This window comes from Micromys minutus, assembly GCF_963924665.1.
Source record: "Micromys minutus genome assembly, chromosome: 13".
NCBI classification, from domain to species: domain Eukaryota; kingdom Metazoa; phylum Chordata; class Mammalia; order Rodentia; family Muridae; genus Micromys; species Micromys minutus.
Genome location: NC_137982.1, coordinates 57,796,236 through 57,811,635, shown reverse-complemented (window position 1 = coordinate 57,811,635; position 15,400 = coordinate 57,796,236). Strand labels below are relative to the sequence as shown.

Below are 15,400 nucleotides of genomic sequence, written 5' to 3'. Positions count from 1 at the left end.
GGTTTTGTTAGGTAACATTGGACACTTGAAGAGAGCATTGTTAGATGAGAAAAGTTCATTAAATCTTTATGTTTTATACAGTGGATTCTGGGACAGCCAGAGCAATGGAATAGAGGGAACCTGCCTCAAATTAAAAAATGGAAGTGACCATTATCATAAGGGCTCTTTGTAAAAAAAAAACTTTAAAAACTCAAAAAAAAATTAAAGAAGGATATTGTATACATTTTATAGTCTGGCTATCAGTTTGATATCTTGCTGTCAAGTATGTTTCTCTATATGTATTTATCTATCCCATCAATAAACATTAATGATAAAATACCCGAAAAAAAACAAACAAACAAGCAAACAAAAACATGTGTGCATATTATTTATATGTAGAATTGTGTATTATATGGTTTTGGATTTACTTTTAGGTAAATATGCAATATGATTATTTGTATTTTTTTCAAATATGCTTATTTAAATTTCACAAATCTTTGTACTTATTTGTGTTTACTAAACATCTTGTTTTTGATTTGTTTGTGTTGATGAGGGCAAATGAAGTCTTTGGGATTTTATTAAGACTATATTGTAATTACAACATTCTTCCTTTCCCTTTCCTTCCTACAAACACTTTCTTTCTCTCTCTCTCTCTCTCTCTCTCTCTCTCTCTCTCTCTCTCTCTCTCTCTCTCTTCCTCTCTCTCTCTCTCTCTCTCTCTCTCTCTCTCTCTCTCTCTCTCTTTCTCTCTCTCTCTCTCTTACAAATTTATTTTTTTTTTTTAAAGAGGGATACATGTACAGATTTTGGATTCTAACCCCAGAATGCTCTGAACATCCTAGAAACAACTCACAGGCCATATGAAGCTCAAGAAAAACAAGGGCCAAAAAATGAAAGCCTCAGTCCTTCTTAGGAAAACAAAAAACAAAACAAAACAAAAAAAAACAAACACTTTCTTATAATTTTTCTTTTCTCTTTCAAATTCATAGATTTCTTTTTTTCTAATTGTTGTTATGTACATATACTCAGATGAATAGACTTTCCTACACAGAAAGGTAGACTTTCCTATACATAATCAGCTCAATTTATATAATGTTTCTTGCATTTTTCTTTCAGGATTTAACATTTGGTACTTTGCAACAAGTTGCTGTTTTTTTCCTATAGATGCTATTTCTCCTCTCAAGATTTCATAGCTATCCCTAGACTTTATGTAGTGTTGAGGTCCCATGGGATTGTCATTATCTACTCTGGTATATCCTTTGATAGCTTCCTATTTCAGTTCATGTTTAAGTAACAATATTGGTTAGATTGTAGGTGGGTTAGCATCAGAATAATTAGGAGACACACTTTTATTTTAATTTTAATAATATAAATTGTATATTTGGGGTACTTGAAAATTTTGTGGTTTTCTGTTATAATGTTGACTATATTTATATGAATTCAGGGTGTCATTATATGTGAATAGTCTTAAAATACTTTGTGCTTTTGCTTTTCAGTAATAAATTTGTATCTGTTTATATAAGACTATAAATATTAAATAAGTTATTAATTCAAATGTATTATATCATATATATTATATGTTATTAATTAATGTACATTTAATGTTTATTTTGATAATATTGAAATATTTTTAGTATTCAATTATATATGCATACTTGATACCCATGGAGACCACAACAGAGAATTAGATCTCATCTAACTACAGTTAAGATAGTAATGAGACTCCATGTGAATGCTGTGTCTTCTTCAAGAGCAGCAACTACCCTTAACTGTTGAGCCATTTCTCCATTCCCTAAAATATATTGGCATTTGTACATGAAACCTCATAATCTAAGAGAATAAACATATTTTCATACAAGTTTCATATTTGGCAACTAGGCACATTGATGGACAATCTGTAAATGAGTTGTTATATTTTTTTCTCTTTTGGATTTTCTTGCAAATTGATAAAATTGCCCCATTCATTTTTCTCAATATATCACTATTTTTATTGGATAGTTTATGTCTTTACATTTAAAATGTAATTCCCTTTCTCAGTTTCCCCTCTCCCATGCCCCTCTTCCTGCTTTAATGAGGATTCTCTCCCTCTCACCTACACACAACCACCTCCACCCCATCCATTCTCCTACACTGGGTAAATAAGCCTTCACAGAACTCAGGGCTTCTCCTCCTGTTGATACCAGACAATGCCAGCCTCTGCTACTTACTTAGCTGGAGCCATGGGTCCCCCCATGTATACTCTTTATTCTTATTTTTGTATATGTTTTGAAATAACTATAGTAAAAAAATGCCAGTATTGCTTCAAAATTTTGGTTCCCCACTAGTTTCATATTCTCCCAATGCTACAACCAAAAATAATTTGAGGCATTAATTCATTTAATATTAAAAATATAATTAACATTTAAATTACTACAACTTGTCTTCTGTCAAGGTAGTTCATCATTTTTGTACATGTATAATGAGTTTGGGTTACACTATTTGTATATTTATAACTTTTATTTATACAGTACATGCATATAATGAGTTCTGTATACTTTCACCCACATTCTCTTATCTGTCTCTTAACCCGGGTAATCCTGCCTTCTTACTGTCTCTTCCCTTTTCAGATTCATGATTTTTCTTTTCTTCTGTAGCAGAGTACAACCAGGACCCTCTGTGTGGGCATAAGTGAGGTCTGTCTATCAGAGCTTGACTATGCCATTAGTACATGCATGATGGGAAAAATGACCCACTCACCTGAAATCTATTAATAAAAAATAATTCATTAGTGAGAAATAGTGTCTTTGAGCTCCTTTTGCATACAAGACTGACCTTAATGCTCTCACTACATTAGTTATTTTTGAAAATTTCAATGGACTGACCCCTAAACACAGAAAGTACCAAGGATATATTAAATCAAATCAAAAGTAAATCCATCTCAGAACATGACAATATTTTTTTGGTAATAGGACACAATTACTTATTTACCATAAAGTTCTTTAGGCATTCTGAACAGAGTATTTAGCAAACAAAGAAAAGGAATGGCTTTATAACAGACATGGACAGCTGATTTAATATATAATCTGAAAATATGAAAGCCCTGTATTTAAGTGTGAAATTAATGTTTCATGACAAAATTTGGGCAGTTAAAATATTTTAAATCAGCCTTTAAGGAACATAAGAATAAAAATATTTTTCTTCTTGTCTAAATGATGAACAAACCTCCACGTTTTAAGCATTTGTCTCACACTAGTATCTTACTGAGTAGTTTTTTCAGAGCTGCCATGATGTCCTTGTTCCTCAAAGTGTATATAATGGGATTCAGAGTTGGTATCAAAATGGTGTAGAAGAGAGACAACAGTTTTCCAGTGATTTCTGATTGATTTGGCTTGGGTTGTAAGTATGTGATGCCAGCTGTTCCATAGAACAAGACTACAACTATCAAGTGAGAGGAACAGGTGGAGAAAGCTTTGGTCCTTCCTTTGGCTGATGACAGTTTCAGAATGCTGCAGATAATTTTGCAATAAGAAAAAAGGATCAGCATAAAGGGAGCCATGACAAATACCATTGCCACTATGTAGACTGCTATCTCATTCACAAATGTGTCACCACAAGCAAGTTTGAGAACTGGTGGGATGTCACAGATGAAGTGATTGATTCTGTTAGAGCCACAAAAAGGCAGAGAGAAAATCTGGTATGTTTGCCCAATTACAACTGGTATGACACTGATCCAGCAGGCTGCCACCAACTGTACACAAATCCTGGGGTTCATGACTAAAGAATAGTGTAGAGGGTTACAAATGGCCACATAACGGTCATAGGCCATTGCTGTCAGTAGAAGGCACTCTGTGCCTCCAAGCATAAGGATGAAACACATTTGAGTGGCACAGGCAAGTATAGAGATATTTCCTTTTTGAGTACACAGGTCCACAAGCATCCTGGGGATTGTCACTGTTACATAACATATTTCCACAAAAGAAAAGTTGCTAAGGAAAAAATACATAGGTGTTTGCAGAACTGGGTCAGTTCTTGTTATTAGCACTATAGTACTGTTGCACATCAGAATAGTCAGATACATAATCAAAAATATCCCAAACAGAATCCATTGTAGATTAGGGACATCAGAAAAACCCAGTAGAATAAATTCTATCAGAGAAGAGGCATTTGATTTTTCTGGTTTAATTTTTGGTCCATCTACAAACAGTAAATAAAACATGGTTAATTAATTCATACCTACTATTATTATAGGCATTGTATGTCCTTGAATGAAGAACTTACACACACACACACACACACACACACACACACGCACACACACTTACACACACACACACACACACACATATATATATATAACTGAAAAATTATAATCACTAACTTAAGATGTCTCAATGAGACTTGAAATTGCTGTAGAGAATAGGTAAATAAAAGCAATTAAATCTAAATAATAAAATCTGTTGTATTTTTATCAGCTTTGGATATAGTGACATGAAGATAGTAAGTAGTTGCCATTGCCATTTCAAATATATTTACTAATCTATGCTTCATGTTGGGAGCATTGTCAGCTCAAGCAGCTTAACATATATTAAATCTAGAAAAAAAAAACAGATTCACATTTAGAGTAAAGGACAAATCTTTTTTTATTATGTTTGATTAAATATATTACAGTTTATTCATACTAGAAAATGCAATATAGGCATTGAAAGAATGCTAAAACAGATACTATTAATAATGAACCTATATAAAAATATCTCCTTGAAAACATATGCATGATTATATCTGTATAGAATATACAAGAATATCCTTGTATATCTGTTGGTATTGAGGCTTGGGTGCAAATTATTTTAAAAGACACATTTAATTTTGAACATCCTATTTTCCAATTAAGAACAAATAAATAATTATGTAACAAAAACACTGGGCTTCAGATCTGAAAGTTGACAGCTCATGAGACAGTTGTTAAAGGTGGCAACCACCTATAGAAAACAAAACAAATGACTAGCTGTTAGAGTTTGTACCAGAGCTAGATAGAAGGCTTTGCATGATGACATAAGGACACACTGTTCAATGAGAAGCAGTTTCTAACATACTCCTCTGTAGTTAGACTTCTGTTATTCTGAAGTCATAAGTGACCAAACTGAAATGAGTTAAGCTGCACAAAGTGAAAAGTCACAACCTTTATCGAAGAGCAAGTAAACATAGCATCCTATAAAGGTGGCACATGGTGCCAACTGCATTTGCAGATGTAGTCCATTTGAGTTATGCCATAAAAGAGAAGTCATAAATTGTGTGAATCAAGAAAAGACAGAAGCTTGAACAGAGCATTGACAACATATACATATAACTGCATTGCATATAATAATATGATTTCTTGGGAATAGAAACCTTTGTTTTATTTGTCTCTCCTTTCTATATAAATGTTTTATTGTTTCATTATTAACATTGCTTTTAGGTTTTATTTTCTTTCCTATTGTCCGTCTTTATTATTTCATCAATGTTATTGTTTGGTAAAATTAACCTTCCCCTTTACCTACTGTGAATTTTAATGTAAATATTTAAAACAATTCATTTCAATAAATAAAAAGGTTTCATTTCTAGTGTTTTCATATTTTTAAAATTTTCATTGTGATATTTTCTTTAACACAGATTGCTCATTTTCAAGTATAATTTCTGTTTTGTATTTTCACATTTTTCTCTATTTTTTTCATTTTTACTCTACAACTTTTTACAAACACATTTACAGATTGCTAAGTCTTCAATTTACAAAATGTGAAAAGGAGTCTTCAAAGCAAAAGTAAAATAAAATTCATGCCTCTTCATACTATAAGTAGCTAATGCAAAAATATTATTGTTTGAAGATCAACTTGCCTTTTTTTTATACGTATTTTCTAAGTTTGTAAAACTTCCAAGTGCTTATACCTTCTAGACTAATTAGCTGATGCTTTTTTTCAGTTAGGATAATGGTAAATTCATGTTCAAACCTTTCCTCCTATTTTATACTATATTAGTACTAGTTTTAAATTTTTATCACATCTTAATTTCAAATGTAAAATTTTATTTCTTGAAACATCTACTATTGTCTAATGTTATCAGTAATAAAGATAAAACATTTATGATTAAGTCCTACATTTAAGTAAAATGCACGTATTTTTCTTTTTTCTTAATTGAGAACTACCTTTAAGTAAAGCATAAACAACAATGTTGCATCTTACCTTTGTATATTTGCATGAAGACACAATTAAATAGGTGATTGTTAATTTATAGCTTGTTAATCTTATTCTTCAATAAGTCACAAGATTTTTACAAAGCTTATTTTACTGCCTTTGAACACCAACTCCACTTAAATAAGAATGCTGATGTCTGCCCTAGGGATAAGCTTCCCCTGCGAAACAATTTGCCTGCACTAAACCTTCTGTTGGCAATAATTCTGGTTCACTTTTCAAAGATTTCTTCTTTGTATAGACAAATCCTTTATTTTATTTTCTAACTCATTATTAAGTAAGCTAGCTCATAGTGTTTTTCCACCTTTCTGTGTGTGTGAGTTTGTGTGTGGGGGGGGGTGGGAGAGAGGAAAGAGAGAGAGAGATAGACAGAGACACAGAGGCAGACACAGACAGGTAGAAAGATATAAAAATAGAACACCTATGTGAACCAATATATGTGGGACACAGAGGGAGAGGGGAGAGGAAAGCATGGTGCCTATGAACTCATATGTGTGTGCATATATGTTCCAGTATGCTCTTGGGAAGACTAGAACTCTCGATGTGTAAATTTTTAGAGACATCCGCATAGGGGCCAGAAATAATCCCACTACTATATTAGTATTGTATGTCCACATATTTTAGTTTTTTAATTATTTGAAAATGCCATACATATACACAACTAATTTTGTTGATATCAACCCTCATTCTCCCTCTTCCAGCTCTTCCTATTCCCTTCCCTAGAAGACAAGTCTACCCAATTCCATGTCCTCATATGGGATTCATTCTTCAATCTGTTATTTGTTTTATGTTCTCAAATAAAGTGTATATGTAAAAATCAGAGTCTCTGGACATCCTATTCTTTATATTATTTATTATTAATAAAGTTAGTAGTTACATATACAAGCCAGATATATTTGCACATGTATAGTAATAAGAAACAGAATCTTCAAGTTCATGCAAATTTGTAAACAACAAAGTTAATAATCAGTTGGCTCTCATTTGTGTTATCTTGTTTTATATTCAAGTCTAGAGAAGCTTTTTCCATCGTGTAAACATCTATACAACAGTCCCTTTAGCAGAAATTCCTGAAAATGTGGATTGGCATGTTTCAGATAAAGCCAACAACAAGAAAATATCACAAATGAAGGAGATAAGTTTAGAAGACCCTTTTTATCAATTGTAACCCCAATAACTGATAATGCTGACACATTATACTTAATGATAATATAAGTAACTGTGAAGATCAGAGAAAGATGTTTCTACAATTACAAATGACGACAACCAAATCATATTGTTTGTATTATCTTCCAACTGGACTCCTTTAGTTAAAAACTGAAACATGTTTTGAATAAAGCTATAATACAGGATATAATTAAGTGATTGAAAAGAAACTGTTCTCCATCACAAGTATAATGAGCTAGTAACACAAAAATAACTGTTTTCAGGTAAGTAAAATTTATGAAACCTACAACCTAACAATGTTCAGTATCTTATGACAAAAATAGAAAATGATGTTAAGATACACATTATACAAGTATCAACAAAGGATAATCCAACAGTAAGGAAAGATCAATATGTATTGCAACAAACATAATAAATGATTCATAACAGAAGGGAATGGATGCAAAGATCTGCCTATTGAAATATAAGAACACTGGGTGAATAGTAATAGTAATTTTAAAAGATGCCTTGCTGGCAGGAACCTGATATGGCTGTTCCTTTAGAGGTTCTATTAGCAGCTGATCAATACATATGCATATACTTAGATCCAACCATCAGATTGTGCCTATGAACCTCAATAGAAGAGCGACAAAAAGGACTGAAGGAGCAGAAGGGGATTACAACTCCATTAGAAGAACAATATCAACTAACTGGTTCACCCAGAGCTCTCCAGAACCGAACAACCAACCAGAGAGTGGGGGCCCAAGGACTCCAGATATATGCATAGCAGAGACTGGTCTTATTTGACATCAATGAGAGGGGATGGAGGCTTGATGCCCCAGCATAGGGGGAGGCTAAAGAGGAGTGAGGTAAGAGTTGGTGAATAGGTAAAATAGAACCCTCATAGAGGCAGAGCAGAGGAGAAGGGAGATGGGAAGGAAGTTTGGTGGAGGGGTAACCATGAATGGTAATACCATTTGAAATGTAAATGAATAAAATTACTAATAAAAAGATAATATGGGATGTAAATAGTTTTAATTTTTACATATTTCAAAACCTCACACAATTTTGATAGATAGTTCTTAAAATTATACCAAAAATGCAAGTATGTCTGAATAACACTCTCTATTTTCCAAAAAATTTTTTACAATATAGAATTCTTGATTTTTGTACAACAAAAAATATAAGATAATATAAAAACTGTCACATTAAAGCTTGACAAGACAAACCAACACAAAGAACAGAAGAGAAGACCAAAAATCGGAGATGAGGTTGTTTACATACTCAAGAGTTCCATGAAACATTAAAAGGAAATTTACAATATATAGGCAAAGGACCTATTTCTTTGAGCTGCCCCAGGTGGTGTCTCTCTGTGTGTGTGTGTGTGTGTGTGTGTGTGTGTGTGTGTATGTGCATGTGTGTTTGAATGTTTCAATTTGAAGCTAAGATTTTTTTTTTTAAGATTAATGAATTATTGTTTTAGAATTTTGATGGTAATTAGATTTAGTCTACAAATTTCTTTTGGTAGGATCACCACTTTTACTATGATAATCCTCCTGATATATGATCATGGGAAATACTTCTATCTGATATCTTTTTTAATCCTTTCACCGAAGACCTAACCCTGACAGCTGCAGATTTCTTTTTAATTCTCCCGGCACTGGATTCTCTCTCCTGATCCTACCCCCTATTCCCCTCCCTTTACCATCCTTCATCCACTTTCCTTTCTCCATCCACATCTAATGACTATTTTTACTTACTTTTTTAAGTGATATTCATGCATTCTTCCTTAGATCCTTCTTTTTTTTTTATGGTGGGGAAATATAAAAAAAACCTTTATTGAACTTTATTACATTATTTTAGTTTAGAACTTCATTTATTTCGAGTCATATAAGGCAAAGAATGGGAACTGTTTTGAAATTTAGGACCTTTGAAGGTCTGTCCATGGTTCCCTACTGTTCAAAACAGTATTTGTCTCACACAGTTAAGACTAAGGACCAAAACTACCTGCTCCACAAATCCTTTGTACTTTGATATCCACACATGATTCTAAAGGACAGTGGTTCTAACAACCCTGGTCAAACCCAGCTTCCTTACCTTCTACCTCTACTTAGCTATCTATATTCTGACTGTTTAATTCTCTAAGACCACCTCCAATCCAGCCTTAATCAGATTCCAAACACTTCTTATCTTTTAAATACATTCAGTCTTAATACACAGCAACATTGGCACTTACTTTCAAACACTCTTACAAAAGATTCATTCTGAGACAACTTTATTTTCCACTGACTGAGGCCCAGGCAGAATACTCAAGGTCACAAACACAGCATGTACTCAGTTAGCATTAGATGGCCACTCAATAGCTAGAAAATAGCAGAGCTCAGTCTGACTCCTAAACCTATTCATCATATGATGGGACCACCTCCATCCTTTTGATACACAATCTGAATCCCAAATAGAACCTGTCTACACAGATTAATCCATAAATAGTCTCTCCTATCCCCTAAAACACTAATGTGGAAATTGTCTAAACTGTAAATTTCTCCCCAACCCCCCTTTCCATCTCTATTTCAAATCTCAGAAGAATTGCCCTGATATCTGGTATGGACCAAAGTTACAAATCCTAAAGGCACTCTCTTGAGGAAGTCACTGTGCTAGCCTTTATCCAGGGATGAGTTTTCAGCACTAATTTACCAGGCTAAACAGCTCACCTTCCTTAGATGGAAGAATATCTCTGTCTTGTCTTCACCCCGACAGGGCCTACTACAGAACCAGTACTTGGGGAGTCTCTGTTGAAAAGCCTGTTTTATCATGCCTCTCTTACACACTGCTTTTCAGGAATATCTTTTTGACAGTGCCTGAACTATTTCTTACCTACTTTGGTCTTTTCCTGAGAAAATATTTGAAATAGTTTCTAAGTGAACTTAAAACTTTACTTGTCAATCTTAAGTGTAGGAAGAGGAGCACCCTCCCTGGAATGTTAGATTGATGTGGGACTTTCCAAACATGCGGATAACTAAAGGAAACCTATGAACCCCACTGCAGAAGGAGCCATAAGAAACTAGCTATGGTGATACAGACCTACATTTCAGTACTTGGAAACTGAGACAGTATGATTATATCTGGGTTATATGGGAAAGAAATCTACAGGTCTTTATAAAGAATTCTCTCCACAGCATAGCTGCAGCTCATGGGAAAACATAAATGTTCCCTTTGTGCTGCTATAGCCTTAAAAATAAACATATGTGTATATATGTATATATATATATATATATATATATATATATATATATATATATATGTATGTATGTATATGCATGTGTGAAAGCTCAGATTCTGCATCAAGCATTGTTCAATCTTGCCTTTTGATATAAACCTGAATATAGCCAAATCTGCAAAGCGTTCACATAATAGTCTAGGTGATGAAATGTGAAATGGATATGAATTTTCAGAAAAGGAGACTTTGTCAGCTTTAGCAGTGCCCTTGACACAGAGCTCAGCTAAAGTCCTCACCTGTGAGGACCAGGGGAGCCACAAGTGTCCAGAGGTAAAGGAGGAGGCACACCCATCTGGAGCCCATTTTGACCCACACAGCTAGCCACTCGCTGGATACTTTCTGGAATTTGGCCTCAGGTCTGTACCAGCTGGTTATGGTCATCATGATGTTCAAGAAGACACAGCAGAGCATCTTGTGAAAAAGGGAGTAGCTATACTGCACCCCCTCCTTCTTGTTGTCTACAGCCTGCCGAGGCTATCCATCTTCATCACTGGCTCAATGTGGTATCACCAAGGATAACACTGTCACTCCAAGAGGGTCAGCTTGTTAACTTGGCTGTTGCTCTAAGTATGGGTACTAGAATATATAAGGGAGATAACAAAGATAGTCAGTCCCCCAAATCATCCAAATTCATAAAGTGTCCATTCTGTGATGGTGAAACATAGGTAGGAGCAAGAGTAGTTGTATTTGCTGGAGACACAGTTGGTGAAGTTAAGTGTGTGATGATGCTCACGAGGGCAGGGTTGAAGGTCCGCTCAGGTTCCTTGGTCATAGCCGACCACGTGAGGTAAAGAGTGTACAGAGTGATGATGGAGGACTGCAGGAGGCCAGAGCAAGTCTGATGTTCCTGGACTTTGGGGAGGATGGATACGATAGAAACTGCAACACAAATAAATGAGGTTCAGACTGATGAAGACCTTGTTTTCTGTGCAATCTTCAGGTTTGGTGTAGAAGATGTAGAGCAGAAAGGCAAAGATGATGGAAAGGAGATAGAAGAGGCTTGTGAATGACAGCAGGGCAGCATACCAGAGTCTTGGGTTTCCTTCCTCCATTTGATTTACCCATGATTCATCCCAAGAGTGAGCCATGTCTACTGAGAACACCAGCTGGATAAAATGAAGAAAGTGGCCCCCAACATTCCAGCAACAAACCAGACTTTACTGAAATGGCCCCCAGGGATGTAGAAAGATCCAATCATGACACCAATAATGGCATCGATTTTGAAGAACCAAAACCCATTGTGTAATGTTGTTCTTGGATCTTTACTTGTTTTAACTTTCAACATGAGCAAAAAAAGGCAAAGAAAAAGATGGCCACAGCAAAGTTGATCTGATACACACCTTTAAAACCAACCAGCACATCACAATCTTTCTCTGCCTTTGCATCAAGCATCTTAATTTGAAATCCTCCTTCACAGAACCCAGGAATCTCCTTCAGCTGAGTTTGTATGCCTTCTGTCATCATGATACAAGACACAATAGTGCCAAGGATGAGAACAGAAGCATAGATGAGCCAAGTCACAGTGGAGTTCTTACTGACGGAACAGCAACTGCGCAGCACACATGATGCACCACTGCATAGGCATGGAGCACAGCTGGCAAGGGAGAATGCCGAGGATGGTCCCCATGGTGTCGCTGGGGCCAAGACCCACTGCTCCAAGCGGCTCCCTGAGCGGTGGCTAACTGCCCGCTGAGGCATCGCCTCAGAAATGCCATGACCCTTCTTTTTAAATACTTTCTTCGAGTCTGTGTGGAGAATTCTTAGTGCTGATTCAAAGAAATTGGCATGATCATTTTACATTGGGCTAGGACAAATAGTAGGCTCAAGGTCTAAATCATCTTGACAAACTTCTGAATACCACAGGACCTGTGTGTTTGCCTTGTTTGTTCCTTGACTACTTTTTTTATGATCATGAACTGGCCATATTTTCATGTACCTAGAATAATATAAAAGCAAACTGGAAAAAACCTGCTTCAGCACATGCTGGGGTCATGTTATAAAGTCTGATTGTCTCTTTCTCTCTCTTTTTTTAATATTTACTCTCTCTCTTGAGACCTGGTTGAATGTCTGAGCCGGATTTATGAGGTGGCACCTCAATTTTTGGTCTCAAGTATCAGAGGTACAAGGAAGCACACAAAAAGAAAAATATAAGAAAATTGGTTCTTTGGTGAGGAAGCCCTGTAAAAATGAGATAGGGCAATGGTAGAATGCGTTTTGTACATTTTAGATTATAGCATGGTTATCCTGTACTTTATGACTAGGGTCCATTTTTAACAGAATATGCATCTTTCTTGGGTCTTAGTTATTATACTCAGGATGATAATTTTATTGGATATTTTATCCAATGCCATGACCTTCCTCCCACTCACACCCACTCCTCCTGCTTCTATGAAGATGCTTACATTCCTACCCATGCATCTCTACACCTCAGCACACTGGCATTCCCTTACACTAGGGAAATGAGCCTTCATGGGACCAAGGGTTTCTCCTCTTATTGATGTCAAACAATGCCACCCTCAGTTACATATGTGCCGGGAGCCATTGGTCCCTCCGTGTGTACTCATTGGTTTGTGCTTTAGTCCCAGGGAGCCCTGAGGGATGGTTCATATTGTTCTTCCTATGTCAGAATGATATTCTTAATTTCCATTTATTTTCCCAGAAATTTCATGATGTCTTTTTTTTTAAATACCCAAATAGTTTTCCATTGTGTAACTATACCACAATCTTTTCATCTGTTCTTCAGTCGAAGAACACATAGGTTGTTTTCACTTTGTGGCTATTGAAAGTAAAGTGGCTATGAACATTTTGAGAAACTTTTCCTGACATATCATTAGGTGTTTTTTGGAGTATTTGCCCAGGAGTGGTATAGTTGGGTCTTCAGTTGGGTTTATCCTGAATTTTCTGAAAAACTATTAGATTGAAAGTACAAGTTTTCACTCGATTCAGCAATGGAAGATTATTCATCATTTACCACATCTTTGCCAACATGTGCTGTCACTAGAGTTTTTGATCTTGGTCATTCTGAAAGGAATGTCAGAGTTCTTTTGATTTACATTTCTCTGAAGACTAAGTATGTTGAGCAAAGGTGATTCTCTGACATTAGAGATTATTTTATTGTTGAGAATTCTATGTTTGGTTCTGTGCTGTATTTTTAATTGGTTATTTGATTTACAAGTGTCTAATTTCTTGAGTTTATTATGAATTTTGTCTACTAGTCTTTAGTTGGAATTAGGGTTGCTCATATTATTTCCCCAATATCTAGGCAGATGTTTGGTTCTATTTATTTTGTTCTGAGCCTTGAAAACAGTTTTCAGATTCATGAAGAAGTATTTATTTATTTATTTATTTATTTATTTGTTAATTTAATTTTTTATTTTAAACCAAGGAAGAAGCCATTTATTGTAACAGAAAATGGGCAGAAACTAGTTTTTAATCAATCATTTAATCCACCAATATAAATACTCACAATGTTGTAAGGTAATTTCACTGTGATACAACCAAGCAATGGGAAGCCTAGTTGTTTATTTACCTATTTATTTATAAAAGATTGCTTCTTTCATATCTAATTTTAGTAGTACCAAATTTTCTTAGTATAATTTTTTTTGTTTTTCTTTTGTTATTGAAGAACTTTATTTTTTAAAAAAACAAACATAATTGTACAAATTTTACGCATTTTGTATAAAACTATACGAATACATTTTTGTCACTACTTGGCTGTTTTTTTTTTTTAAGGTCTGATAGTATGCATTAAGATCTTACTAGTTACAATGAGGATAAAGTACATGCAAAACAGTATGTAACCTGGTATTAGTCAAAGTTTTCTTGGTGTATAAGGAGTAAGCATAATGTTTTTTTTTTATTTCTTTTCTTTTTTCTTGAACTTCACACACTCTGTGAGTTGTTTCTGGGGTGTTCAGAGCTTTCTGGGGTTAGGATCCAATTATCAGTGACCACATATTATGTCTGTTTTTTTGTGACTGGGTTATCTCACTCAGGATGATATACTCTAGTTGCAGGCATTATCTTAAGGATTTCATAAAGTCATTATTTCTGATAGCTGAGTAGTACTCCGTGGTGTAAATGTACCACATTTTTGTTTCCATTCATCTACTGAAGGACATCTGGGTTCTTTCCAGCTTCTGGCTATTATAAATAGAGCTGCTATGAATATTGTGGTGGAGGTGTCTTTGCTGTATGTTGGATCGACTCTGGGGTAAATGCCCAGAAGTGGAATACCTGGGTCTTCAGGTAGTACTATGTCCAATTTTCTGAGGAATCGCCAGACTAATTTCCAGAGTGTTTGTATCAGTTTACATCCCCACCAATAGTGGAGAAGTGTTCCTTTTTTTCTGCAACCTCGCCAGCATCTGCTGTCATCTGAGGTTAGGATCTTTGCCAATATGACTGGTGTGAGATGGAATATCAGGGTTGTTTTGATTTGTATTTCCCTGATGGCTAAGGATGTTGAGCACTTCCTCAGATGCTTCTCAATTATTCGATATTCCTCAATTGAAAACTGTTTGTATAGCTCTGTACCCCATTTTTTAATAGGGTTGTTTGATTCTCTGGTGTCTAGCTTCTTGAGTTCTTTGTATACCTTGGATATTAGGCCTCTGTATGATGTAGGGTTGGTAAAGATCTTCTCCCACTCTGTTGGATGCTGTTTTGTTTTCTTGAGAGTGTCCTTAGCCTTACAGAAACTTTGCAATCTCATTAAGTCCCATTTGGCAACCTTTGACGTTAGAGCATGAGCCGTTGGTATTCTGTTCAGGAAATTTTCTCCTGTGCCTATGTGTTCTAA

At 35.1% G+C, this 15,400-nt stretch overlaps 1 protein-coding gene and 1 pseudogene across 2 annotated transcripts; both read right to left on the bottom strand.

The window, feature by feature from the left end:
• Positions 1 to 3,202: 3,202 nt before the first annotated feature.
• On the bottom strand, positions 3,203 to 4,174 carry LOC308428959 (olfactory receptor 10AG1-like; the record flags this gene model as incomplete). The annotated part of the gene is made up of 1 exon (XM_080927599.1): positions 3,203 to 4,174. One exon carries the CDS (start codon positions 4,172 to 4,174, stop codon positions 3,203 to 3,205), a length of 972 nt encoding a protein of 323 aa, XP_080783725.1.
• A 6,644-nt stretch (positions 4,175 to 10,818) lies between these two features.
• Positions 10,819 to 12,226, bottom strand: LOC308428953 (serine incorporator 3-like; annotated as a pseudogene). The gene has a single exon. The product of its transcript is annotated as a serine incorporator 3-like (transcript).
• Positions 12,227 to 15,400: the final 3,174 nt, after the last annotated feature.